This window comes from Neodiprion lecontei, chromosome 6, assembly GCF_021901455.1.
Source record: "Neodiprion lecontei isolate iyNeoLeco1 chromosome 6, iyNeoLeco1.1, whole genome shotgun sequence".
NCBI lineage: Eukaryota > Metazoa > Arthropoda > Insecta > Hymenoptera > Diprionidae > Neodiprion > Neodiprion lecontei.
The window spans coordinates 20018759-20046353 of record NC_060265.1 but is presented as its reverse complement, the minus strand read 5'-3'; the positions used below and the strand labels follow the sequence as shown (position 1 = coordinate 20046353).

Sequence of the window (27595 nt, the reverse complement as noted above, 5' to 3'; positions counted from 1 at the left end):
AAATTCTCTGGAAGTATTTTTGAGCTTGAAATATGACCGCGAACTCCCTTATTTACATTATAGATCTAATTGACAATGTGCTTGAAGAAGACGATCTGGACAACGATGGATACTTGGGATACATCGAATACGTGCTCGGAAGACAACGGGATGAAAATACAGAAGCGAAAAGAGATAAAAAGCTCATAATACCATAGTATAAGGTCTAGATCGATTGGCATTACTGGCTTATAGTGATTTCGTGTAATTAAGATCGCGAGGACCTGGCTCAAAGGAAAGATTCAAATTATCGAAAGGAGGTTAGGTGTACGAATTATTCAAGGTATGTACATCTGAGATTTATACACATGATGAAATAATACGCGGAGACCCGCAAGACTAGACGTAATTAAATTTTATTCGCACAATTATTATTGCGGAAAACGCGAAAATATCAAATTCAGTTTCGGGTCAATGTATTTTCCTGGAATATGAAAGTTTTATACTTATCGTTACTATAACTGGTGATACGGTATAGAAAGAAAATAAGTACGCTGTCTTTCTACTGTGAACTGCAAAATCAGTGCCAATCAATTTATTCCACGTATTGGAGTTCGCTAGATATTAAGTATGTACGTAACATATATATATGACATAGAAATGTATACACAAATTTTTATTTATATAACTGATTATACAGTGATAGTTTTGTATTGTATTGAAACAGTTACGGATAGTACTGTACGGATAGAAAATTATTCATACGGTCATATCATTCGAGACGATATTTCAATAGTTCTCAATATTATCCCTTGCTATTTCAATAATATATCAATTGGCCGTACCCATATCTTTAGTAATAAAATAAACTCAAATATCTCTATTCTGTGGAAGATTACCAAAAGTATTTCGGTTTCTTCTCAGACGTTCCGTGATTAAAAGTTAATAATCTATCGATAGTCTGGATTGAAAAAGTAAAAAACACAGTATTGTGAAACAACTATTTTCTACGTAGATAATATACTTTTCAATACACAAGACGCTCTATAGCCTATCGGGACCCGATTGTCTCTTTACGGATCGGTGAACATTACATTCCGAAATATAACAAATTTTTCGAATGGAAGTAAAATTTACTTTTCCAAGTGAACGGTGTGCTTGTATTGCACGGAAAATTCAAAGTTTATTGTTCAACCCAGACCAATCACCGTCGGTTATAAGATTTGTCAATACAAGTTTATTTCTTTTATTTTAAGAAATTAAATGCACGTTTATGCTTTATTTCACAAGTTTGCCGTTAAAGTCACTGATTACTCTTATTTTGCACGGGAGGTGAAATCACTCCCTCGTAAATTATTCCACGATAGGCAATGGTTGGTCCGTGACGAGAATACCTCTCTCCCAAAGATCCCTCACCACCTGGATCTGAAAGAAAATATTTTTCTATTATTACCACATGTACTTCTAACTTTCTTCATAGTTGAGTTGCCTTTTTGCTGAATGACCACAGCGTGTCTGTAAACAGTAGACGGATCTGTATCTAATTCGTGTTTAAATAGAATACAGTTACGTCAATAGGTTTCGTGACCCGTGGACTGGTAAAATTGAGAATAACAAAGTGATTAGATAATTTCATAAATCATCCGTTACCTTGCTGTCTTCCTCGTCCAGAGGCAAATCCTCGACTTTGATATAATTTGGATACTGTCGAATGATTTCTTCTATAGCGGGAGCGTGTTCCTGCGATACCTCCAAGAACTGTGGATCCAACTCGCGATATTCTTTCGAATTCTCGGTAGAATAATAAACTTTGAGTCCGTCCTCTTCTCGCAGCAATCTAAAATGTTATTCAATAAATAATCATTTGAGGTAAAACTATGACACTAATATCAAATCAATGCTACCCAGGCTCACATACCTTATGCAATATGCTCGGGCCAATCTTATTTTCGTATCTGGTTCTACCTCAATTCTGTTCACTACGATACCACCCTTTGTCATTCTCTCCCCGTCCTCGTATATCGAACATGCTTTTTCTTCTTCTGTTAGCACTGGCGGAAGAAAATCGTGGATATGCTTCTTAGCCATTTCGTCAGCAGCTCTGTCAACGTCTATGTATTGGACTAGTTTAGATAAGAGGTACTGTGTTCTTCGTATAAACTTAGTCCTGTCAATAGTGTCCGTATCCGCATGCGCCAAACCTACGTGCTGAAGATAATCCAGCGGCAAACCTTCGCGGAATTCAACATCTGATGCAATAGCTTTTTCCAACGTCACTGGGACAAGCTATAGTTTCAAGTAAAACGCATTATTGTGTTATTTATTAAATCACAGAGCTGGTAGCGTTCAAGCTATTTAAAATACAGTGTTGTTCGGAGTAAAAACCGACCCCACATATAAGATTCGGAGACAGTATTTCAGGATGTTTTTCTTAGTTACCCGCACATAAAACGAGTCTGTGTATTAGACGAGGATAATTTTGGCGGGTGTAGTCAACGACTAAAAACGTTGCCTTATATTCAAAACAATATGGTAATTCATCGTCTTATCTGTAATAATTACTGATTTGACATAATGATCTTAGTAACTAAAGCTCGATCCGGGAAAACTTGTTTAAGCTAAACGGGATGGCATGAAGCAGAAGTTGAACAGTGTTTGATACTTTGAAAATATTGTGCGTTTGATCTGCACGATATATGAGACATCACGCAACCAATAAATAATTTATCAAGAATCAATATTATTTTGATACCTTGTCGAAAAAGTCGCCCCAGCTATTCCTCTGATAGACACTCAAGGTTACGTGTAAACTATGAGTGTCATCGATAGTTTCACCCTGATGTATAGTACCTCTTGGAAAATACAGCAAGTCACCAGTTTCCAAAACTATATCCATTATCGGTTCTCCAATTTCTGATTGATCGAAATCATCAGAGGACAATCTTGGTAAATATTCATCATCGCTCCTAACCATGCATGAAAAGAGGAGAAAATATCCGGATTACACAACTTTTATACATGGGTGATAAATTGAAACACAAGATTCTACTTTGTAAAATACATAACAAGCGCTGTAATGAGACGATTTCAAAATTTGCAATTACCTCGGTTTGTATAGACGCCATCTCTTTTTACCCTCTACTTGCAGTATAAACGCTTCGATATCATCGTAATGCGGTGCAAATCCCTGAGTATTCGGTGGTGTCAAATAAGCGTTTGCCCCAACAAAACATCCAAAATATTCCTGGAGGGTGGCTAAAAAATTATTAAATTAACCAAAGGTCTGGAGTTTGAAAGTAAAGCTCTTAATATAAAATTTCGGCTTTCATTAATACTCTTCATACCATTCAATACATGTAATTTGGGTATAAAAGTTTGGGGATTCAACAGCCTGACCGAACAACCGTTCGCATAATAATCCCAGACAACACTTGGCAATGCACGACCAACAGGATTGTGCGTTTCTCTTTTGCCGTCCGTGTATGAAGTCACATCGACATTCTTGGTGAATTGCATGTAGTAATTTCGCAAGATTGAATCTATTAAGGGTGTGGAAATAAGATGTTTGTAATAGCTCGAGGTGTTTCTCTTTATGTATAGTGGGGCAAGCTCCCAGCTTGTTCTGTAATGAAAAAATAACATTAGATAAAAAAAATCGTCCTGGAGAAAATGAATTTTTTTCTTTCAAGATTGATTTGTAATATTGTTTACTTGTAAAAAGCATCCAACTGAAGTGGAGAAATGAGCCATTCAAACAGTTTTTTTCCATCATCGATCGAACCGGATGGTGTTTCCTCTTTATCCTGTAATTCTGATTCATCAACATCACTCATAGCTTTTTCGGAATCCGATTCCGGCTTTGACTTCGCGACATTGCCGGGAGATTTTTTGCTTGCTTTCTTCTTCGGTGCAGAATTTACAGGTGAGGTAACTTTTTTTACAACAGCCTTTAGTTCTGTTTTGTCACCACTAGATCTGAGAGTTTTATTTCTTAATTTGGGGCTAACTTCACTCTCGGCAACGGCCAGTTGGAATGCCGCTTTTGATTTTCCCGCAACGGACCTTCTATTATTAGGTGTTGCTGATTTCGATGATGATTTATCAATTCCATTAGACAATCTCTTCACCGTTGATTTTGAATTGCTTGACGATTTCTTTGACACGCCTGTTGCAGTTTTCATACTTTTTTCTTTCAAAAGTCGGGACATTTTTTGCGTCTTTTTTCCTTTTTCATTTGGCGTCAAGTCGCCCACAGACGCCGAACGTTTCCTCGGCTTCTTTTTACTCGAAAGTGCGGCGGAACTGTGACGCTTTTTAGCCGGTTTCGATGAGAACGGGCTCTCCGGTGTTTGACGCATTTTCGAATACGCGGCAAATGCTGATATCGACGTGGATGTATCACTCATTTAGGAAATATCCAAATGAAAATAATCTGCGGAACAAGAAGACGCCGTGTTACTTGCCTACACTCAGTTCTACCAACATCGGAGTTTATTGAACCGTATAAAGCAGGCTTCTAACCTGCAAAGTTTCAACAAAGCCGGAAACTTTTGAGGTTAGAACGCCGATGATTAGGTTACAGAGCAATTACGCCTTCAAAGAGCACATATTTCTTATTTGAATTGCTGATGAAATCAAAGCGACGTTGTGTTTCTGGTATTATTAATAAATTTAACCCCTTTTCTTACATCTACATGACAATAATAAACAAATTCGCTGTGCGTGGTACACCCTACTCACCGTTTACTTCTAAGCTTTCACAGAAGGGTTCTGAAATCTGAAACACTTGAGAAGTAAAATATGTATATCGACCCACGCATCGCGCAGTAAGTTAAAGGCATGCGACTTTGGCTAGCGATAATCATGATATTTTTAATTGATCAACTAGCAGCATGAAATTTCAGTTGATTTTAGAAGTGAGTTAGTTTCATTTTACGCATTATAGATCGCTGCGATTTTATTAAATAAATGAAAGAATATGTGCAGTTTTCAAACGTCCCCGCGCTGTCCGACATCTTAGCGTCACACGTGACGTCACGCTTACAGCGCAGTGGGTTCTGGGTACGTTTCGATTCGCTTCGAGCACATCGAGAATGCGAGTCGGCGTCGAGAGAGACGAAGTGCGTCGTAATATCACGCAGTTGACAAGGACATAATACGTAAATATCGTGCATAGATCACGTGATGGGTCGTTCGTTGGATGTTCAGAAAACAAGTGTGTCAATTTAAAACATTCTTTGTCCGTCAATTTTTCCGTCAGAGAACCATATTTGAAGTAATACGCTAAAAGTTGTTTGTTGGAAGTTGTTTTAAAGCGTGTCAAGTTTATCAGGTGTCTCAAAGTAAGCGGCGGCCGTTTCACTGCGAAAGATGAGAATCGACAACTCTTTTCACGACAACTGACGCTTTAGAAGTGTTGCTTCACTAAGCAGCGGCAGAATTACAATCTGATATGTAGGTATGTATTTTCGATGATGAATTACATAATTCTGAAACTGTATTTTCAATAATGTACTAATCCGTTGTTGTCACTGTTGCAATAATACATATAATTACCATGTAGGTAAGCGTTGTTTTGAAATATGTAAGTTGTAAGTGCGGAAAAGATATTGTCATTGATCGGAGAGTACAATAGTTACTTGATGCTTTATTATAATATAGATTCCAATACTAGTGAAAAAATATGAAATAGATTTGCCATATTATTGTCATTTCCCACAATTTCACGCGTCTTTCAAAAACTTGTCAATATTTTCCTTCTTGCAAGTATATTCCGGTGGACACTTCCCGGCCGATCCATATTCTACGGCTTTCCTCAGCTCTAGAACAGTCTTCTCATACTTGTCGAACTCTACGGGAACAGATCTGTGTACAAACAACAACTTTGCTATTACAGCTTGAAACATGTTGTCACAAATTCATACACTGGCGTAGAAATTGTTGAATATCATTGGCTGAAAAATATATCGAACGACCAATCAAAGTCTGATAAATGTAAAAGTAACGTGTAGACTTGTGAATATGCAGGCATAAAAACATTACCGACATCTGAAATAACTGGATTCACGGTAAATTATAGCTTCGAGTATTACGAGGATGCTATAGTCAGTCTTTACCGATCGAGGTAAAATGTCACTTATCTTGAGTTTTATCACAGCCTACGCAACACTGATGTCAAAATGCCTCAGTCTGCGTAATTCCCCATGAAATTCCGAACAAAAATATCCAAAAACTTTTTATTTTGTGCGTGAATAATATCAAGAAATGTATTTCTACAATAAATGCTAATTCTATTACAGAAATACATTTCTCGGCATCATTGTCGTGTGAAGCAAATCTTTTTTTGGGCATTTGTATTAAAAATAAGTGAAATTCAACGCGGTTAGTAAAGACTGACTATAGATTTCTCTTAACTCCACGTGCTCCAATGATCTAGTCATTGCATTCACGTATCAAACCCCAATTGGTCTACGTTCAATTCAACTTTTAACTCGACGCGACTTGCGTATTGCACCGAGCAAAAACATACTGTGGCATGAGCTTGAAGGTTTGCAGAAGCATTTCGGCGGCTCCGAGGTATTCCTTGGCTTTGCGAGGGACTTCACAGGCTGCCCTGAAAAGGCATTTGTCGCCGACAAGGTAGCCCAAGGCCAAGGCTACCTCACTCTCGGAAACGATTGGTTCTGTGCAGAGGAAATGAATATATAACGTGTATGCATACCTACATCATTTTTGGATCACGTTATTACCATTACAGAGAGTTGTATATTATCGGTTTATACATGTAATAATTACCATCGTCCAATTCACGAGTTTTGTATCCATGGTGCCCCATGTATCCAGCCCCGAAAACTACAGCCTTGAGTACCAAAAGTATCAGCAAATTTGACAAATTCAAACTCAGTACCTGTAAGGCGTTTCCAATTACTGATCACGCTTCGGAAAAACTATCGTAAGTGAATTTTTCACGAATATCAGAGAAATGATTCATCCCGAATCGTTTCTATCTCACCTGGCTATTCGTTGACGATCTCTGAATTAACTCTTTTGCAACTTCAGCGAGCATGGATCCGACCTGGACTCGAACTCCACGGTTTTTAACGAAATCGTTTTCTTGGACCCAAGCAAATGCTACCGCGAACGTCATACCGAATATCAAAATACGCGAACAACAAATCATTTCGAAAGTTTTCGCTACTCTTACGATAAGTCCTTGATGTTCTTGCACAAACAAATTTTCTTTACACTTGTACTGAAAAATTGCAAACTGAATAGAAAAAATATCCGAATTGGAAATAAATGATCAGGTTCACTTTGATTACGTGTGTTGAAAAGTAAAAGATGATGCGCTGATATCAGTCGAAAAAGTTGACTTCAACTGTGTGAATAAAAATGAAAATATAACAGCTTTTCCGAGAACCTTATAGCCTGGGCATTCATTCTTCCCACCACGTATTCTTCGCGGTGCATCTAACCGACAAAGCATTGTTTTCTGTGTCGTAAAACGCGATATAATTACTCAAATTATTGTCCCAGGTCTTGTTGGGTTTATTGTCTTTGAAGCCGAGTCGTGTGCTTTCAGCGTAGGGCCACTTTCATTTAGCCGGAAATAAGTGGAGAAAACTCGAAACTTTTTCTATTCTTCTTCAATTTGTACGATATATGTGTGACGTTGTAGTTGTTTCAGGACTACAAGTCATCTTGTTAGTCCTTGCAGTTTCTTCACTTAGTTAACCACGCGTACGTGATTACATAAAATTATTGCCATCGTAGCCAATCGGGTTAAACGAGCGAAACATGTCGGTAAATGCATCAATGAACGTAACGGCCTCAACAGTTGACAATTTGTTATTGTAATTTTAGATTTATGCTGAAAATTTGCAGTACCTGCTTCACAATCTGAAATTTGATACCTCATCATCATTATGATTGTCGGATATACGTATTAAAATAGGTAACGACTTTCTCGAAACATTCATTGAACTCTTCTCGGGCCGATAAGACCAGTCGTAAATTGAAACCGATTTTACGGAATTGTAGCTAACTGATTTTGACTTACAGTGAACTCTCTTTCGATTGAAATCTATGGAATTTGAGGCTGATTAATTCGTTTGATTTCTTTTTTTCAATATGAAATTCTGCAGCCATGAAGTGTCTACGTAACACGCCAGTTTTAGAATGGCAAAATTGATTGGTCAGCCACTTTCCGCGGGACAGGTTTTTGCTGATGCAATATTTTTCGAACAAACAATCGTAGTTTCGTTAGCAATTCGAGATCGCACTAGCGTCAATAAAAATTCCCGTCTGTCTACCTTGTGTTTCGCAAGTTCTTTTTTACTCCGTTGCGTCTCAAGTAAAAAAAGTGTAGAAAATTTGCAGTATGAGCCAATAGAAGTTTGAACATGAGTATTGAACCTGTTTTTTTTTTTTCTTAATTTTTTATAAAACGTAGTTTATTCATCAATTTTTCAGTACATATTGCGCACACAGTGGTATAATAGTATATTATATGTAGTAGTACAGTATTATTTAGTTAACTGTTACAAGATTTATTTGGCTTACAACTAGCTTACGTTCTAATCTCGATGTATTTCGAGAACCATGATTACCGATAACAGTTTATTGGTGACGAAACTTTTCTGTGCATCTCGTCCGTGCTCCGATAATTTTGACTCAATTTATTTTGCTCACTAACAATTTTGCTATAGCAAAATATTGAGTGCGATACATGAAATACGACAAATTGTTCACTGTGATTGCATTTTGACGATCTTTAGACGAAAGAGGCGATACGAAACACGTATTCACCGATTCCGACTTGACCATTTTAACGAATCTTGGTCCTCCTAGAGCTACCCTATAAGCTATGCGTTTGTTTTGTGATAATTTAAGTTAAGGATGTGTATTAAATAGGAATATTACGGTGATGGCTATATACAATTTGGCGTCTTCAACCTGGAATACTTTACATATGTATAGCGTAGTAATTTACCTTTAAATATTAATCTTTACTCTCTTGAATAACGGTGAAAAAAAATGATATTATTAATAATTCGTTGATGCATAATTGGCACGACTCAAACGACCTCGTTATAACCGAGCAAAAATACGAACATGGTATAGACTCTGAACAATTTCTTCTTATAACTCCGTCATTGAAAAAATTTGAATCATTGAATACTTTCTAAAAACCAACTGCAGCATCGAACGAGTGTACAACACTGAAAAAGACGAGCAGACAGTCACGGAAGAAAAACGAAACATAAGAAAATGTCGAAGACTCAACAAGCATCCGACTGTGTTTGAACGATCTGATTAGATGCCGTATGACAACTTCTCCTCGTCAAGACAGTGAAACTTTCTCTTGGATCGTATCCAGGTATGGTGCTTTGCAGAGTAGTGGTTCGCTCTCTCGGTCGATTAAGTACATCTCTCCGGTTGTTAAGTATCGGCTATTTGTCAGGTAGCTCCTTCATGTACTATTGAGGAAACGTTTTTCCCACACATTATACACCGCGTCCAAGTATTAGGTTAGAAGAAAACGTTTCCCGGCCTCGCTTGGGGGCAATGGAAACCGGAACAATCGTGCCTGCGAATAGCGTCCATGACTTCTTCGAAGTGACTTGACACCTGGTTTGCGGCGCCCGGTTGTATTCTGAAAAATATGGGAATATTAAGGCATAGTGCATCAAACCTAACGGGGCGAAGTGGCAGGTAGGATAGATGCACCTGTTTTGGCCACCTCAGTACCGTCTGTAGCCATCCATTGATCCATTTGTGGCAGTATCAATTGAATGGAATCGAGGACGTGGTCACAAATGGTAAAACAAAATTACTTTTTAAACAGCTAATTATCAAAGAATGTAATATTATTTGCAGGGTGTGTTTTCGCAATGAATTCAATAACTGGACACATTGATCGTATTGAAAACAAGCAATACGATATACAAGGGTGGCCAAAGATGGTACAGTGGTCACAAACGGTGCTTCTGCCTTATCACGTCCGTTGTCGCGGAATTAACGAGGCGAGCGTCTAATTTGTTTACAGGTCTAGAAAACTACGTTTTTTAAAAAGCGGTAATAGTGCACGGATTGTGTTTTGTTCCTAGTTGGCTGAAGGCGTTCTTGACGCGTCAGGTCACGCAGAACCTTCTCGCTGGTCTGTAATTCGTTAGCTTTTCTAGCGAGCGACGTCGAGCCGACGTAACCCGGCTCGACGGTATTGGTCAGTGACTTGGAGTCCGTGCAGAGTGAGTTTTTTTTTTGCGCGCCAACTATCCAAACTGGGCAATGAAGTGAAACTGTGCTAGGAGGTAAGAGTTGAATCAGTCAGTAGGACGTTTGTTCGGCGAAGCGAAAGCTGAAAGAAAGTTATACATGGACAGTTCGCTCAGACTCGATGCTTCGTCGTCGTTTAGCTATAGTGTCTGCACGCCGAGCTATCGCGGGACGTTTTAGTCGGACCGTGGGATTCACGAGGCTTCGATCACGTGCCATCTGTCTTTACTCACAATGCCAGCAGGGACGCCATCTTCTTTTCCATAAACGTGACGGCGTCGGAACCCCGGAGGATCATCGCGTCGCAGAATATCCTCTTGGCGCAGGGTGTGTTCGCCCAGTCACCCTCGACGTGCCCGGCTTCCGCGACTTCCGCGTTTTCCAAATTCTGGAGAGTGTCTTGGAGCTCCTGATCCGTTCCCAAACTACGCTTCGACCTCTTCTGATCTTGCGGTTCTCCCTCCTCGCTCTCCGACTGTCTTATCATTTCACCGACGATCTTCGCCACGTCTTCGACAGCGACTTGATCGAGATCTGCTCTTTCCGACGCATTCTCATCACCCTCGACGACGAGGATCGTACCCGCGTTCTCAGACTCGGGTTTCTTCGTCCTCTGCAGTTGCAGATCGGTAACGTCGATATTTCCGCGTCTGGGTACATCGATTTCCACAATTTCCGTTATCTTGTCTAAATTCTTTCTCTGGAACCGCTTGTCTCGCATCCAATCAGCCACTTCCGGTTCCAACCTTAGGACGCTGGGATCATCGATGCTTCGTCTGTGTCTTCCGGTCTCAACGTATTCCAGCTCGTCAACGACCGGTTTCGTCTCACGGGTTTCCACCTTGTCCGAATCGTTCGATTCTTCGAGTATCAGAAACACGCCATCGTCATCTTCTCGGCTCTGGCTTCTCTCTTCCCCCTCGGCTACGATGACTGGCTCATTTTCGAATGTCTGAACGAAATTGGCCGCCTGATTTGGGCTGGCGAACGACGCTTGCCACGTCCTTGACTCACTGTCGACCCGACTATCTGGTTCGTTCGCCTCATTTCCATACTCAGGAAGCTTCTTCGCTGATGCTTCGAGGGCTCGTTTGTGCTCGAGATCGATTTCGTCGTCGCCTGATCTCTTTAGGACGTCAACATCGAGGTATCTGCCAACTGCGACAGCGCCTATTCCCAGCGCAGCGCCGGAAGCAACGAGACCCAGAGCAGGGATGAGAATGGACGAACCCGAGGCAACGGTTCCAACTTTGTCCTGCGCTACGTCCCGGGAGAGACCCAAGTTTTTAGAAATCTTTTGCGTCGCTTCCACCAAGGGGTCGAAAACCGGACGTGTAAGTTGGGAGACCTTTTCAACCCCGGTCGAAAATTGGTTCTTAAGGTTCTCCGATATTTTCACCCAGAATGGCGGGTCGTTCTGTGGTTTCAGTCCGTAGAAACGGTGGTTAGGGTAATAGTACTTCGAAGAGTACGAGTCGACGACGTTCTTATCGTTCAGAACGTACTTCTTCTTCTGCCGGGTCTCCGAGGTGAACGTCGGCTGAACCTCCGAGTAGCTTTCGGGTTGCCGTATCTCGTTCTTCACGATCTTCGCCGGTTGCACACCCAGTTCCGGATGAGCATACTGCAGAACCGGGGCTCTCACTCCTGGCTTCAAAGCGACCGGGGCGATCTTCTGACTTTCCGGAGTATAGCTCTGCGAGTTTGGGTAATTCGCGACGCTGTCCGGATGAAGCATTCGCTTTTGAACGTTGGAATTGTAGCCGTCACTAGCCGCGTTGTAGATCTCGGCCTTGAGAGCGTCGTTTTGATAATTCTTCGGATCCCATTCGAAGTATACGTTCGTCTTTTCGGCATCGTAGTTTCTTCCGTACCGTCGATTAACGTCGTCGAAAAAGTTCTCGAACCTCTGACGATCGGCCGTTTTGTCAATCGCGTAAAAATTGCTCGAAGGATCGAGGTTAACGACCGTTGCGCTCTCTGGTATCAACTTGTTGTTTATTACTCTGGCGTTCCTCCACGTCTGGATCTTGTCCATCGGGTCATCGGGCACTCGATGTCCGTGGATGGTCGGCGTCCCGTCGGCGTCCAAGGTCATCGGTGACCTCTTGGAAGCCGGTTTCACGTTGATCTCCGACCTGATCGTCACTTCCGCTGGTACGTTCTTCGCGTTTCTATTCTTGTACACATTAGCGCCGACGTTCGTCCTAGTCACCGGTCTCGGCTGGTTCGGCAGGAATCCATATCGCTCCTCCTGATTTTCGACTATTCTTGCGGGGTTCAATTTCTCGAACGAGAGTTCCCGGTCTGCTCTCTTCTCCGTGTTGCTTCCGGCGAATATCATACCTTGATGCTCGAAATTGGGCTTCGAGTAACGCGCGAAGCTCGCCGATCGGTGCAGCCCTGTGTCGACTGGTTTCCAATTTGTGTATAAGGCCTCCTCTGCCTGCAGTTTCTCTTCGAGAGCTCTTTCCGAACCTCCGCCAAGTGGCTTCCAGCTCCCGTACTCCATCAGGCTCTCACCGACCTGGCTGAGGTTCTTCCGCTCGAATTTCGACGGCCCTTCCTGATCGGCGACTGGCCCCGATACCTGGCTACGAATCTTCGCCACCTGCTCGTTCTCCTGCAGTCTCCTCTGAGCCTCGCCGTTCTGATTCTGCAACTTTCTAACCTCGAAAATCACGTGGGATTGATTTTGCCCACGCCTTTCGGGTTCGGTGCTCATTCCAGTGGTTCCTCCTTCCTTCTGAACTACTCTGTGATCTCGCCTCTTCACTATCAACGTCGCCAGGTTACCCTCGCTCGTTCGAACCTTCACTTCTTCCGTCTCCCCAGGCAAACTTCTCGCCACTTTTAGCATCGTTCTCGTGTAGCTCGGGGCCGGAGGAACACTCGTCGAGGTGACGATGACCATCGTCAAAGCGAGTACCAGCACTACCTGCGAAATAAAAAAGCAGCGTGAAACGAAAGGTAATTACAAAGAATCCGGATATCTGCTTGCGCCATAGACAGTATCGATAGCTTATACGGCAACGTGATTGTCAGAGTGATTCGGCGTTAAATTATATTGTTTCATTCGCGGCAACGTAGACTGCTCACTAGGTCAATGGGACATCGTGCGGCGGCTGCACAGATCCATGATTCAGCTGTCACTTTGGCCGATGATTGATTTTTGCACCGAACGATTTCTATGCCTGTTATAGGTGTATGCGATCCATTTATAGGGTAATATCCTAATCTTTGCGACTCGTGCGCGCATTCCTATTTCATGCTTATTTCACCGTGTCGACCGCGTTGCAATGACACGCATATAAAATGGGTTTCAAAACATTTTCGAAAGTCTAGTGTGTGTAGGTAGGGCGTAATCTCGCTGTCTCGTTTGCCTGTGCAATTTTCTATACACACCATCGCGTGCAGCTGCGGGTACAAATGCGTGTCTTGTCGGGTGTAACTCAACGAGCCTGGTTATTTGTCACTGATAACTCGCATCCGAGACTCGAATGGCGGCTCGGAACACCGTGTGCACTTAGAACGCGTGCGATTATCAACCCAGTGAAGTTTAGAAATCAAGACTCTTCTTCCGCTACAGCGTTACAATCGCCAATGGAACAGCGTGAATATGACCGCAGAGCGTTAGCCTCGTTTTCGGATAGCCGTGATTTGGAACTGAAGTTTATAATACAGAAAATGGTTAAGTCATCGACGAATTGATGACAAAATGAAAAGGGGACAATTAACGTTGAAGCTACTAACGAACGAGTGCAAAAATTTTCCTACTCGGTAATTGGGATGCTATATCTCCGGAGATATGCACACATGTCGCGTGTGCCTTTCGTCTTGGGACCGTGCATACTCAACGCTCTACATATTGCAACACTTTGACCGACATTAATTGCCCACCAATTAAGGCTAACTGGTCGGTGGGTTATTCTGCACTCATACCATTGTTTCCTCAACTGCAGTAAATGGTCCTCCTCTTCACCGGGGCGTGAATATTGAGATTACTTTCGCTAAATATCTCTTAATCATACATTCTCGGCACGTAGAATGTCGTCGTTTTGCGCAAAAGAGTTTGAAACCTCATCGTGCTTCTAGTTAAATTTTCGCAATTCCGATTCCACCGTTCAACCAGCACCACCCAGTGTGGGTGAAGACGCCTAACGAAATTCAAATTATCGCCGCGGGTTCGCTCCTCGCAGTCTCGATGATTACACCGCAAAAACGGTGTCATCACGTTCCGGAAGCGAAGCAGAATCTGGCCGATACTTTCCCTCGTCAAATACGCACACCGATCGATCAGAATTATAGGGATCAGTGCGATTATCGAAGGATTCGCAAAGAAATTATCAGTACTAATTAGGTGATTGATACAGTTTTTTCCCAACAGAATGTCGAAACACGCGGAGGGTGATTCGATAACTGATAAAGTTAGTAACCCCAAAGAGGGGAAAAGCCCTGCACTACCTGGAAGATAAAATGCATTACGAAATTAATTCATGGTATGAAGGGGGTAGAATTATTTTTACCTCAAACCGCGGCATCGTTGTGGTTGAATTACTTCCGGTGATGGATTTATTTACGCTTGCACTCTTGGAGCGATATATATTTTCACAAAAAGTACGTCTTGCTACAGATCCACTAAACTTCAGTGACCGGATACTTATTATCAAGAGTGGAAACAAACGTCGTCTGGTATTTAAGGACCCATTGCTTCGTGTGAAACAAAAATGGGTTCCGATTTTCAATAAATATTTTTTTTATTTTTTCTTTACTATCCCCAATTTATGTGGAACACAACGGTGCAAAATAACGCGATAAATTGATCGGTGATCGGCAAGAATCGGCAGGTAAGTATGATCGAGTCTCTTGACGTAGCACCTGCTCACTCGAGGAATATCTTCACGCGACTGACGGGAGTTCGCGGTTACCTCCTCATGTCGCTTCTCACCGACCTACTTCTTTTACCTTAGCCACTGTCTACCGATGAGCACCATGCTGCTGTTGCTGCTGCTGCAGACGAGACTCTCAACGGTCTGAACTAGCTGTGCAGAGCTCTGCAACCTGCGGGGGCTAATCGTGCAGGTTCTACCCGTCACGTTAACTGCATGCGGCTGGTATTACTTGATGGATCCCGCGGACGATCATTTACAAGCCGAGCGAATCGCGGAGGAGCGACTTAGTTTTCGTTTAAGGTGCACATCGTGCATGCACAAATATCCTTGCAACACTTTCGATTGGCATTGACAATTTCGTCAACGTTTTTGCAGCCCGATCTGCATCCCATTGACAGGCTTCGCACGCAATCGCGAAACGCGGGCAATATATATATATATGTATATTTGTGCGTGGTGTCGCTTGCACTTACATCGAGAGCGAATTTTGAGACTTCTTTTAAGAGTAGCAGGTTCGTCTTGTGCCGCAACACGCTTGTTACGTATACTCGATAACTATTTTGAACAAAAGCAAACAGAGTTAAAGAAGAAGAAGAAGAAGAAAATAAAAGATTAAATGTATCGACAGAGAAATACGTTTTTAAAACATATTGGTATGACCGTTAAAAGCTAATTCAATCATATCAAGCAATTCGTGATGCGCCTACCCTTTGTTATTCTTAAGAATCGTTTCTCCGTATCCTCGGTCACAGTCGCTGTCACGGTCGATTAAAAATTCGATCCACATTTAAGCTAATTTCACGACAGACAGACGAATCATAATAAAGGTTGGTCGAAAATAAAAATAAAACACACATTTTATCAATCATATTTCCTAGACAGGAAATCAAAGAGTCCGTAGATGTGAAAAGTAAATTAGATAAAAGTTCGCATGATATTATATTAATTTATACCTACGTGAAAACGGAATGACGAGAGAAAAAAAAAAAAAAAAAAACGAAACGTCGAGCTGTAAAATAGGTCAACCAGTCGATTTCGTTTGAATGAATGAAGGCGGCATGTTTTCTTTTCTCATCATACTAATTATTATGTGTGAATTCCTCGTGTTCATTGGTTCGAAAAACTCGTGTGGACGTTCTGCAGTGCAGAGAATTTTATTGAAACTGTGGCGTTGCTACCCCCGCAACTCGGCTCGAATAAACAGAAACTTTACAATCTGGTAAACGAACGTTCTCTTTCCAAATTTCGATTTCGACGGTTTTTGCGCGGTGACAGCAGCAGCGTGTTGTTAAGTCGGTCGATCGGTTCATCCGCATATCTGCTTTTTTAACTGCAGCCGTAAATACGGCAAGTCTTGTATTTCGTGGTTCCGAAGGATATTATCTCCGGGCGATCTCAAGTTCACGAGCGAAGCTCCAGCCGGTGTCCTCGTAGTTCCTCGACCGAGTTCAAAGACCTTAAGTGAAAGGTCTTCAACGTTTGCATCAATCGCACATACCTAGGTATACAGGCCTGCTGGCTGCAGCGTCCTCGTGCAACCCCGAGGGCATCCAGGAGGAAGACCTCGGGGTCCGGACTACCGATAAACGACGTCGAAATCACGCAGGAAATACCGGAGAGAATTAACTCCGATAATTAGTTAATCAACGCTTAGCCGCAATTTCGTGTTTTTTTTTTTCTAAATTCAGATTTATTTGAACGTTTCCGCAGAGCGTTATTCGCCCGATACAACGAATTAAGAAAACAGATTGAACAAAACGAAATACGAACTACGGTCAAACTTTCTTAGACCTCCGGCTTTAGTTGCCCTAATTTATTCACTAACTAACGACGGATTATTCTGCGCATTGTCGAGATATCAGGGTTTCAGGGTCACGTTTTGATCACCGCTTCCGGTTCAGGATGAATGAGATTCACCGTCTGAATGAAAAGTTAGGGAAAGGAAATAAAATCGGTCGACAAGTATTCAGAAATGCTGATGATCGCTGATAAAACGATATTTAATAGAAATCAATCCGAGTAAATTCTTATAACACAAACTGATTTATAGACAATTCGAGAGAAGGATTCATAATTAGAACATTGAAAATGATTCAACTTTAATGTTTCTGATAAGATTCTAAGTTTTTCGGGTTTATTTTGCTCGCCATAGAAATCTTTATAGATCACCTGAAAATTTTTTACGAGCATTTATCTCCACAATGGAGAAAAATAGATTTTTGTTAGCAGTGTTTAACAAATATTTTTCTAAAACTTATATTCGCGGTTGTTTTTTTTCTTCCTAGCTTTTGATTCGTACTGTTGGTCCCATTCATTCTTATCTGCGAAAATTGTCGCGAAGATGCGTTGCTGTTAATACGAACGTGAGTCCAAAACCCATCGCCCGCATAATTACTCCACGTTTCTATCTAAATAACGTTTTTATTTCCCGATTTGTAAGAGTCCTTGAATTTTTTAACAGCACAATCAAACTTTGTCCAATAACAGCCGGATGCCGGCGAGGACTTGATAATAAAATATGAAAATAATAATAATCACGCGTTTGTATAATAGATAATCGTATTCGAAGACTTTGCGTTACATCGCGACGTCGAGAGATTGCAGCGAATGAATGCCTAATGCGGTATCTACTTGTCGAAAACTTTCTCGCACAAAGTTGAAGAAACTACGCTAAGAAATACCTTGTGCCTGAGATAACTTATACAGCATGAACAGCCGCACCTGTTCCACACGTGTTGCGTAAGCAATGGTGAAGCTAAATTAAAATAAAACCGAAACAATTCACTTCCTGTTCTTAATTACGTAAAAGGGTGCTTGGGTTTAAAAACGAACAGCAATTTAAAAACTTGTAAACTACACCACGGATTCTGAAACATCTGTTTTAAACATCTCGGTCGGGAGACCGGCGATATTTGACATTCTAAAATGACGAACCTTGAACTTATCGGAACTACGTATGAAAAATATTTGGCTAAGGCTGCTTATTCGGACACGCCTTTATTAGCTGACTTTTACAAGCGGGTCAAACTAATGGGAATTACAAGCAATCATGCTAATACGACGATTGTTCCTACGCGGCTGGTCTAACAATAAACGAAGGACGTTTATACGTATCTTCCCGCATTGTTTGAAACAGCGCACCTGTTTTCCTTGACACATCGGTATATGGCATCTGTCTTATTTGTTGCCAATAACCAACCCGCCTCTCATTATTCCCATGCCTGTGCCTTATCTCGCATCGTTTGAACAATAAAACTTGATCCGTAGGCAGGTAATGACTCTCGGAATCGAGTTCAACGATTTCTGGAATTTAAATTTTACCATCCTTTTAATAATATGCAAAATTGTACAACCATTATGCGTATGATTTAAACATATATACTTACAGTACCGAGGAATATGAATGCGACATTCCGGAATTTGCGTTCTTGAATTCATAAGTTTTACCCGCATTCAAAAAAGTCTATTCACCATATTTCTTAGCACGCGATTAATTAATTATTTCAGGAAATGAGTGAATCGATTCATTTTGATTTTTTATATCTTACTATAACAATTTTATTTCGCCTGAATGATCCGCACAGCTGTTCAATACGCGTCTCAGCTTGTCTGACTTGTTGTCGTTTTAATAATAATTCTGTACATGAACACTCATGCACGCGTATCGCTGCCGTCTCGTGGTTTACTTTATGGAATAAGAGAAACGGTCAAGAATCACAAGTGAAGTTTCTACCGCCGGCATTCCGGAGAATCACGCGTGACTATTATCACTTATTTGAGTTTATGCTCGCCTCGATCTCCGTCGCTGACTATAATTTATTGTACTCGAAGGTATATCCACACTTGATCTCTTTTCCGTATTCAAATCAAGCTTAAGAAATTTTTATTTACTTATAATAACTCGTAAAGGTATTTTTGAATTAATTGAAGTGTAATTGCGAAGTATTATCAAGTGTATTCAATTGAATAACGATAAATTGAATGAAAATTGATGGAAATCGTGAGAGTTTTTGATTATTTTGTATTGAATATTCCAAATACTTGTAATTAACATTGTTTTCAAGTCATAAGAATCTGATATACCCATCGATCCACGAAGCTGAAGTTACTGCAACGAAACATCAGGGAAAACTTTATTATCATTCAATTTTAGAATGACTTTCAATGACGTGGCTTTTCAAAATATAAACTTGTTTCGATTACCGTTGTTTACTAAATTTCAGACAATCCTGAAGGTGTGAAGTAACGATTTTTCCCAAACACGCATCGTTGCAATAACGTTACTAACTTCGACCTCGTATCAATTTAAGATTGTAAGAAAAGAAAAGCACATAGAGCGCAAGTAGGAGTTTAAAGAAACTTCACAACCGTCAAAAAACTGACCCTTTCAAGTCGCGTTCTGCGCACCTGCGCGCTTTTGGAATGTCGAACCGAGAGTTTAAAACGTATAGTAAAAATATCCGGCCTCTCGATACGGTCTAAACACCTGACGCGTGAGAAAGTGTCGGACTAAAATATTGTTTGAATCACCACATCACTAAGAGATGGAAAATCAGGAATAAAAAAATAAAACCGGCGAAACGCGGTCTCCTCTCATCCAGTCGTAACTCACACGCTCAGCAGGGCATCCCAATGTGTTTTATGCTTCACTTTTGCGTTTCTTGCAATCTAAGGCGTGCATCCGATGAGTGAAAGTAGTCGACGGAGTAATTGGGTCAGACTCCACTGGGCCATTGCCTTTGCGTCTGACCGCCGTTCGCCTCCGACTCTGCCTGTATATTTAATTTACCTTCAATGTAACGCAATTTATATCGCGTGTACTTGCAGTTCCGCGTCATTTCTACCTGTACGTTTAATTGTACTTTATCGCAACTGCGACTCCCGCAAAGTTTCACCTAGTATTGTTTATTCAATTTACCGTTTCTCTTTTTACAGAAAGAAAATTAAGTTATTGTAATCGCGACGAAAATTAGAACCCGTGTTTTTACTAGATCTCTGCGTTCTGAAGTCTAGACATTCACCTTCAATCATTTTCAGATGGACATCTGTGTGTGTGTGTATGTTTGCGTGTATTTATATACGAATGTGGTCAATTTTTTTGTTCAACAATTTGATTGTAATTATTTTAGTCTCTAACGACGCGACATTTCCGAACTCAGAACTAATTTAATTTTAGCTTCGATCGATCAGTTACTTTTCTAATTATTTAAATAGAAAGATCATAAAAAATAAAATAAAAATTATGATATCTTGCAGGTAACGAATCCAAGGTCAGTTGAGAAAAAACTGCACCTGGTTGTTGTTGTTATAGCTGCAAGTCAAATACGTGCCTGAGGGTTTTCTAGTCGCTGATCACGAATTTGACATTGTACTTCCAAACTTCAAATAATGCGATGATCTTAGTATCACCATTGTTGTTATTTCTATTGTTATTTAAGCTCGAAACGAGTTTGAAAACGGGAAGTTGAAAGACTGGTTCACGGTCATCCGAAACCAGCTCGTTTCTTCCCAAAGACGCTTTTATATCACTGATTCTCTCGCCCCGCAAGCATTCCTTGTAACCCGGTATTTCGAACGGATGAGCTTACACACAGCCTCCGGTCATTCCGAGGGCCGTTGTTATATATCTGACGGTGAAAGTATCCGCGCGGCCCACAACCACGTGTTGGTATTACACCTCTAACCAACCATTGACGATCGGGAAGCCGGACGTTGAACTGAAAATTAGTGACACTTAGGATCAGGCGTTGCAAATTTTTTCGAGAGTTCTCTTGTAATTTATTTATTTATGAATTTTTGTTCTCACATTATTGTATTGAAAAAAGAAAAAGAAAAACTCCCTACGAGATGTAAACATAAAGTTTCTCCACTCACAAAACCGTTTTCTAGCATTTACCAACATCTCTGTCTAAGTATAAGATACCTTGTGTGTTGGACTTTAGGAAAAGTGGCTTATTCGATTACGACGAAAGAAATTGACCGAATAATCAAGTATTGGGTCCAGATGATTCATGAAACTTTCGCTTCCGGTTGCTGAATAGCGAATTTTGAAACTTTTCAGTTATTTCGTGAATTCTGAATTCAGGAGGAATTACTCGACCGATTAATTTGGACGATATTTTAACGATGTAGCGAAGTATTCGGTAGAAGTGTGTCACGAAACTATTGAAACTTCTACTACTTCCGGATACGTGTATCCTTTAATTCCGAGAACAAACAACCAAATATCTTGCAACTTTTTATTACAAAATCGCGTTAGACCGAACTTGATACAAATTCGAGATTTTCGGAATTCCGGAGAATTTTCTTACAATTTGATACACGAACTTTCGTTTCAATTTTATTATAATTCAGCGTTACTTATTAATAGTAATTCATTCGAAAATGCTTTACCTTATCTTTTAAAGTGGTTTTTGCTTTCATGTGTATCCGGTTCTTCGTCGGTATCGTTCACTAATTTGAAACTTTACTTCCTACAAGAATTTACCGCCTATTCACCCCTGTTAGAACATTTAACGAATTAAAGTGATCTATCGAAGACTAAGAATGTGGTCATCCGTTTATACTTATTACAAAAAGCCAATTTGTTGTTTTATTCATCCGGTGTTTCTTTTATTTAAATGCAGATGACACGTAATTACCATAGACATGGGTTCAATGGGTACGGCATTCGTTTTGGTGAAAAAAAAAAGAAAATAAGGAGTTTTTTTCACCCGCTGCGTTCAACAGTCGGTTCAATTTATTTATGTATCTGGCTTGTTTTTTATTCTCTAAATTATAATTCGATATTTATGGGTAGGATTCATTAACAACCAAGGACAGTACATAGTTCGTTATAGATGTGCATTAGCGGTGGTAACCGCCCATATATGTAGGAGCGAACATCTTTGCCTCGGACGATCAACACGTTGTTTTTTTAACGCAACGTACAAAAAAAAATGAAACCAAATACGACGATTTCATAGTTCCTAAATTACGTCAAACGCAGTTTATACATGTTCGTTCGGAACTGAAATCATCGGTTCGATATCGAATTTTATGGAGGAATATTATTAAATTCTGGATGAATTACGGCGAACTACGGGCTCGATTACTCTACAAGGTTTCCGACCGTGACTATATCTCATATATTATAGCTACCGGGAAGCTATTGAGAAATGAATATCTTAAATCTATGCTTTTACGATAAGAAAAAAAATATTGTATGTACCTGTGGTATTCATCTCTTCCTGTATCTTATTATTGTCGATCATTAGAAGGATATTATAAGGACATATACGCACTTGAAGTTAGCATGAATATGTCAAAGCGGCACGAAACTTTTATTGTTCCTGAAATGGAACAGTACGAGAGCCCACGACCAAAATCTTTCTTCCATAGCATCCCGGCTAAGACAGTATGAAGTAGATCATTTGATTCTGGACCTAAAAATGCAAATTTCAAACATTTTGCACGCAGCGTTTGACCTGAGTGCGTTTTCAAAAATGTAAACAAATTTGACCGAACTGTATCACAGAATAAGTTGCTCGGATGCAGAAAAAATTAATTAATTGAGTACAGCATCCTAATTTTATTGGGCATTGTAGGCGGTATTGAAAATATGTCTGATACGGTATTTTAGTAATCTAGATAGCCATGAGAATGATTTAAAATAAGTAAAAAATCAAAAGATGCAATTACAGCGCGCCAGAAGATGTCTCCAAGGAAGAAGTCAATATTTTTTAGTCGTAATAATCCATCGAACTACCGGGCTAGTGAGAAAAATTAATTACTAATAAATAGTGATGAAATTCTTGAAGAGATAACTGCGGAATTTGAAAAAATTGTGTGAAACTTGTGTGGAATTATCAAACTTTCGAAATTACAATTTATGAAACTTTAACGTCAACTTTTCTTTATCAAAACCGTAAGAATTTTGGCATCTCCTTGAACAAAGAAAAAACGCGAATGAGAATTCGACAAACGATCATATTTTCTTCGAGCTTTTGAAACGTTGCGTTTGCGATGGCTCATATATCTTGACGCACGTTATAGCAAAATCGGAAATTGAACAAATTCGAATGCAGCAAATTACAGTAATAAAGATAATGATAATCGTGACTGGGGCGGAGCTCTCCGGCGAAGCCAGACGCCGGAGAAACGATATGAGAATTACAGTCACGCGGCGACATCTCTCGTGACTGAGTCAAACCTGTATTTAAGTAGTGACGGGTACGTATGCGGTCGGACGGCGAGTTGAGAGACCGGTTTAATTATAATACGCAATTCGCATCGACGAGTCGTTCGATATTTTTCATGAAATAGATATATTCTCACGGCCCTTCGATCACGGACCAGAGGATTATTAAATTTGGGGTTTAAATTTTAGAGAATTTGTTATTTTTTCTTCCGTCTTCACCCCTTTGTCGTTAACCCTCGCACGCTTTATTTAAGGCACGTGTGAAATTTACGCGACTTACATGTATAACGATAAGACCATGGCAACGTCAGATATCCAGGCCGTCACGTTTCGAGGTGTGCTGCACGGTGCGATCTTATGGATCGGATTCGATTACCGGTATAAACTTCATCCGACAACACGCGAACGTTCCCCAGTTATGGAGCAACTCACCGCGCAGACACGCGAATGTGCAGGATTTAACGGGGGTGAGAGAAAGAAAGAAAGAAAGAAAGAATTACAAAAACGTGCCCCTGACGTGTGTAACTCGCGGTTCAAAAGTCACGAGTTAATAGGACCAATTTTACGGTGTGAACGTGCTTTTAGAAAGTCGCAGTTCATACCGCAAGAGCTGGTCGGTTTGCCGGTTGCAGGTTTTATATTAAACCGACCTGCGACTAACGCCGGGGATAATCGTCCTCTCTCATTCACCTGAAATGTGCCTGTGAGAACATTTCTCCTTCCTTTCATAGTTCTGCTCGAAAGTGCACCCATCCCGGTGTAATAATACGAGTTTCTCGATCCTCGAATCGGCTTCCGCGCCGCTTCCCGATCCCACCGTCTATGCGGAATCGCGAAAATACCGCTATGCCGATTACGGCCCCGACATTGCCTCTGACGGATTAAATTTCCATGCATTTCTTGGCATGTCTCATCGCTCGCGATTATGCGATATGATTTTTTTTCTCTCTTCGCGTCGACTCGCATAATCGTACGTCCGTTTCGGATTACGACCTAAAAGCGAGAGGAAAAGATGCGTTCCGTGTGTTTTAATTCCCCGGATACGGGAATAACGGTAATCAAGTTAAAACTCGCTGTTGAGAACAGATTCAATTTTTTTCATTATTATTTTATCGAATACAAAAGATATAGTAAGTAATCAAAGTAATTTAGAAGTTTTCACAGATTAGTACATAAATTTTTGTTCTTTAATTATTTGAAATACCGTGTCAGCTCAAATTTTTCGATAAGTTATGCTCAATCTAAACATAACGCTCCAATTTTTGATCAAAAATAAAAAATCAACAGACGTCGGCATGCGTTGTAAGAGAAACAATCGCATCTGAAATAATTGGGACTTACAACTGCCTTAATGACCATATATTGTTGATGTAGGAATGAGAACACTTACTGCGTACCGTAGGTATACATTATAAAAAAAACACGTGAAAAAAGGAATTAATATCATACGTATGTGAAGTTTATTTTGAAAAAAAATAATTTTAATAATATACCCCTCCCCGTTTTTCTAGTTGCTTCTAATCCTAATCGTTGCCGACCACTTAAGTCATTCTGAGATTTTAAGCCTGTCCCCGACGAGTTTAACAAGTTATCAAATTACAATCTCTCTTCTTGACTGACTGGAACAATTCACGCAGTCCGTTATCCTTTGCTGTTTCTTCTGAAGTCCTGCGGGATAACGTGAAACAATTATTACCTTGTTATTACTTGACCCGTACGACCCGTTGATGTTGGCGCAGCGCGGAATACTTAAAACTCAATTAAATTCCGGTTGTGAAAGTGACAAAATAATCGAGGGAATTGAGTCGGTTTTATTTCTCTTGTTTTTTTACCCCAGTTAATCTAGAATTATATCAACGATGCAGCGATGGCTCACCTCGTTGCGAAATTCCACAAAATATTTTGAAACATGTTAGACTTCGGTTTACTTCCGGCCAATATCATTTCGCAGATGTTTTTCTCCTCGCAGGAAATCAGTTCTTCCATTCGCAAGCTCTTGTGCTCTGGTGGTAAATTTAGGTCTTTCAATTTTGACAGAGGTATAGACGATTCTCTGCAAATTTCAAATCGGTTAAGAATGGTTTACACTTTTTTCATTATGTTCAAATTATGTTCAAACTCCCTATAGTAGTAATGAAGTTAGTTTGATTTTCACGATGATTTAACGTGTAACGTTACTGATTTCAATTAAACTGATTTTATTTGTATCCTGTACTGTAGACTTGGAATTGTGAATTCTTAAATGGTTCAATAGTGAATATTACTGTTCAGGCAACAAAATACTTAGCCACAACTACTCAACAATATTAACTTGTATTTTACAAGGACCGAACTTTTTCCAAAGTTCATTTGAGTATGTACAACTATTTTTTTCCATACATTACGAGTAAGTCGACACGCGTTGAAAAATTTGGACAGATTATTACGCTGGCTAGACAAGCTGGTTATTTTGATTTAATTGACTAAATACAGACGTTTGAATCGAGCATTTGGACTTGATAATTACGTGGAATTGCCAATCTGAATAATATTCGGTGACAGTGTTGCGAGAAGAAGACCGAACGGTAAAATCGTGCCAATTAGTTGCACAATTTTCTTCCATGGTGACACTCTGAAATGAGTTTAAAAAATAAAATAAAATACATCGCCTGATATTTCCTTTTACTTATGATCTTGAGAGAATAAATAACGCTTACCTTCGTTCCCTGGGTGAAGTGTGAACAACCGGATCATCCGGAAGGTACTCAAAGCTGCTGTCCGAAAAGTGAGAACCTTCCTGATAAAACTTATACGGAAACCTGTGGCTTTTCGTAACCGGAAACTCGACGCCGTCGAAACTCGGCGGTGGTTTTTCATATTCAAAGTTCTTACCCTCGTCAAACGGCGTCACAAAATTCGCCTCGTCGCGGTACGGAGAAGACGGATATTCGAACTGTTGGGAAATATCGCGAGGCGGCGGATTGTCGAGCCACGAAGTTTTATCGGGGGAAGTCAAGGAATAATCGGGCCTCTGAAAGGGCGGCGGTAGCAGCGGCGAACTTTGAAACGTTTTTGGGATATTTTTTGCCTGATACGACGGGTTCGAATGACCAAAAGAAAGCCCGCCGGTGCCGGCAGGTGGTCGAAAATACTGATTTTGACCGGCGATAGCAGACGGAAAGAAGCCCGGTTCCGGGGACGGAGAGTTTACGTTATAGTTGTAATAATTCTTGCTCAAATTGTTCGTCTCGTTTTTTCCTGACGGGGTTTTTGGCCAGTCCTGAGTCTCCGGTTGGACCGATAAAAAGTTTTCAAAATTCAGGTGATTCGGCTTGTTGAAGGGACCCGCGTTGCCTGATTCAAATTCCTCGATCTCTCCGAGATGTACGCTCGGTTTGAATTCCCCCGCACCCTCCGTCTTCGGGGTCAGCGACGAATCCGCGGAAATTTCTTCGCGGATTCCCAACGTCGATGAGTTCGATTCGGAGACCCGAATCCTCTCCGATACGTTACCCACCGCATATTCGTTCTCGAGACGCTTGAAGTCGACTTCTGAAGAATCCGTTTCAACAGCCGTTGCGGTGTTCTCCAGACTCTCGCGATCGCTGGAGATGCTCTGAACACAGACACAGAGCAGACAGATGACTGCCTTCGCCTGAAAATTGATACTAGATTGTAAATCCGTTGAGACTTGGCGTGAAAATCGGCTACGGAACGACAGAGAAAAAACGTTACCTCCATAACAAAACACGTCGGACTAAACTTTAGATTTGCATGCTTCCCGCCTTTATTAAATTTCTAGCGGGCGCGATTTCCGCGCCGTTTTTAAAAAGCGTGAACAACGCGCCACTTTTCCTCGCTCGGTGACAATAATTTTTAATAACTCTTCTGGCGCACTCCACTTATCCTGCTAACCGAAGCAGATTCCAACTTTTAAACGTTTTGGTTCTCAGACGGGGATACACGAGGAGATGAATAAGAAGAGCTGGGTCTTTAGTTCAGGATGGCGTCAACCTCTGGAACCACATGCGTTGTCGCCTGTCCCGACCAGATTTCTAACGAGCTTAGACTTGAATTATCGCACATAATTTCGCAAGTGATTGTGCCCGACAATTGTCTTCCACTACGCTATGTTTAACAAATAGGAGGTGTTCGTACTGAAAGTCTCCTCACTGTGTTTAAGTTTCTCCAAAAAATTACGACCGTCTCGGCTTATTAAATTATACTAACACCACATACTTGTGAACAAAGGACTCGATCTTCTAAATCGACAAGGTTTATACACTCC

At 40.7% G+C, this 27595-nt stretch overlaps 6 protein-coding genes across 12 annotated transcripts in view; 2 read left to right on the top strand and 4 right to left on the bottom strand.

The window, feature by feature from the left end:
• Positions 1–953, top strand: part of LOC107223243 (multiple coagulation factor deficiency protein 2 homolog) — a 36189-nt gene extending 35236 nt beyond the window's left edge. For all 5 annotated transcript variants that reach the window (XM_046743497.1, XM_046743498.1, XM_046743499.1 and 2 more), the window contains one exon: positions 64–953. In XM_046743497.1, the coding sequence (XP_046599453.1) occupies positions 64–197 (134 nt within the window). In that variant the 3' untranslated portion in view covers positions 198–953. The remainder of the gene's footprint in view (positions 1–63) is intronic.
• Positions 641–4836, bottom strand: LOC107223256 (ribosomal oxygenase 1). Of its 2 annotated transcripts, none has more exons than XM_015662879.2 (8): positions 4720–4836; positions 3691–4411; positions 3324–3601; positions 3084–3234; positions 2732–2945; positions 1898–2265; positions 1630–1816; positions 641–1404 (listed from the first exon to the last, which is right to left on the bottom strand). In XM_015662879.2, the coding sequence occupies exons 2-8, from the start codon at positions 4383–4385 to the stop codon at positions 1333–1335; spliced, it is 1965 nt and encodes a 654-aa protein (XP_015518365.2). In that variant the 5' UTR covers positions 4386–4411; positions 4720–4836; the 3' UTR covers positions 641–1332. The 2 variants fall into 2 exon arrangements, with proteins under 2 accessions (XP_015518365.2, XP_046599451.1); XM_046743495.1 differs by lacking the exon at positions 4720–4836 and adding an exon at positions 4501–4667.
• Positions 4837–5121: 285 nt separating this feature from the next.
• Positions 5122–27595, top strand: part of LOC107223255 (tRNA 2'-phosphotransferase 1) — a 50699-nt gene continuing 28225 nt past the window's right edge. Inside the window, exon 1 of one of the 2 annotated variants that reach the window (XM_046743566.1) lies at positions 5122–5433. The gene's annotated coding sequence lies outside the window, so the exon portion shown is untranslated. Of the gene's footprint in view, positions 5438–27595 lie in introns of both variants that reach the window. The other variant, XM_015662878.2, reaches the window with a different exon arrangement.
• On the bottom strand, positions 5581–7333 carry LOC107223237. The gene is made up of 4 exons (XM_015662857.2): positions 6992–7333; positions 6775–6886; positions 6509–6662; positions 5581–5844 (listed from the first exon to the last, which is right to left on the bottom strand). Exons 1-4 carry the CDS (start codon positions 7157–7159, stop codon positions 5703–5705), a joined length of 576 nt encoding a protein of 191 aa, XP_015518343.2. The 5' UTR covers positions 7160–7333; the 3' UTR covers positions 5581–5702.
• LOC124295096 lies at positions 8428–15262 on the bottom strand. The gene is made up of 3 exons (XM_046743562.1): positions 14784–15262; positions 10491–13195; positions 8428–9634 (listed from the first exon to the last, which is right to left on the bottom strand). The coding sequence occupies exons 1-3, from the start codon at positions 14796–14798 to the stop codon at positions 9511–9513; spliced, it is 2844 nt and encodes a 947-aa protein (XP_046599518.1). The 5' UTR covers positions 14799–15262; the 3' UTR covers positions 8428–9510.
• Positions 24766–27075, bottom strand: LOC107223238. The gene is made up of 5 exons (XM_046743564.1): positions 27043–27075; positions 26025–26962; positions 25835–25939; positions 25205–25381; positions 24766–24996 (listed from the first exon to the last, which is right to left on the bottom strand). The coding sequence occupies exons 1-5, from the start codon at positions 27046–27048 to the stop codon at positions 24909–24911; spliced, it is 1314 nt and encodes a 437-aa protein (XP_046599520.1). The 5' UTR covers positions 27049–27075; the 3' UTR covers positions 24766–24908.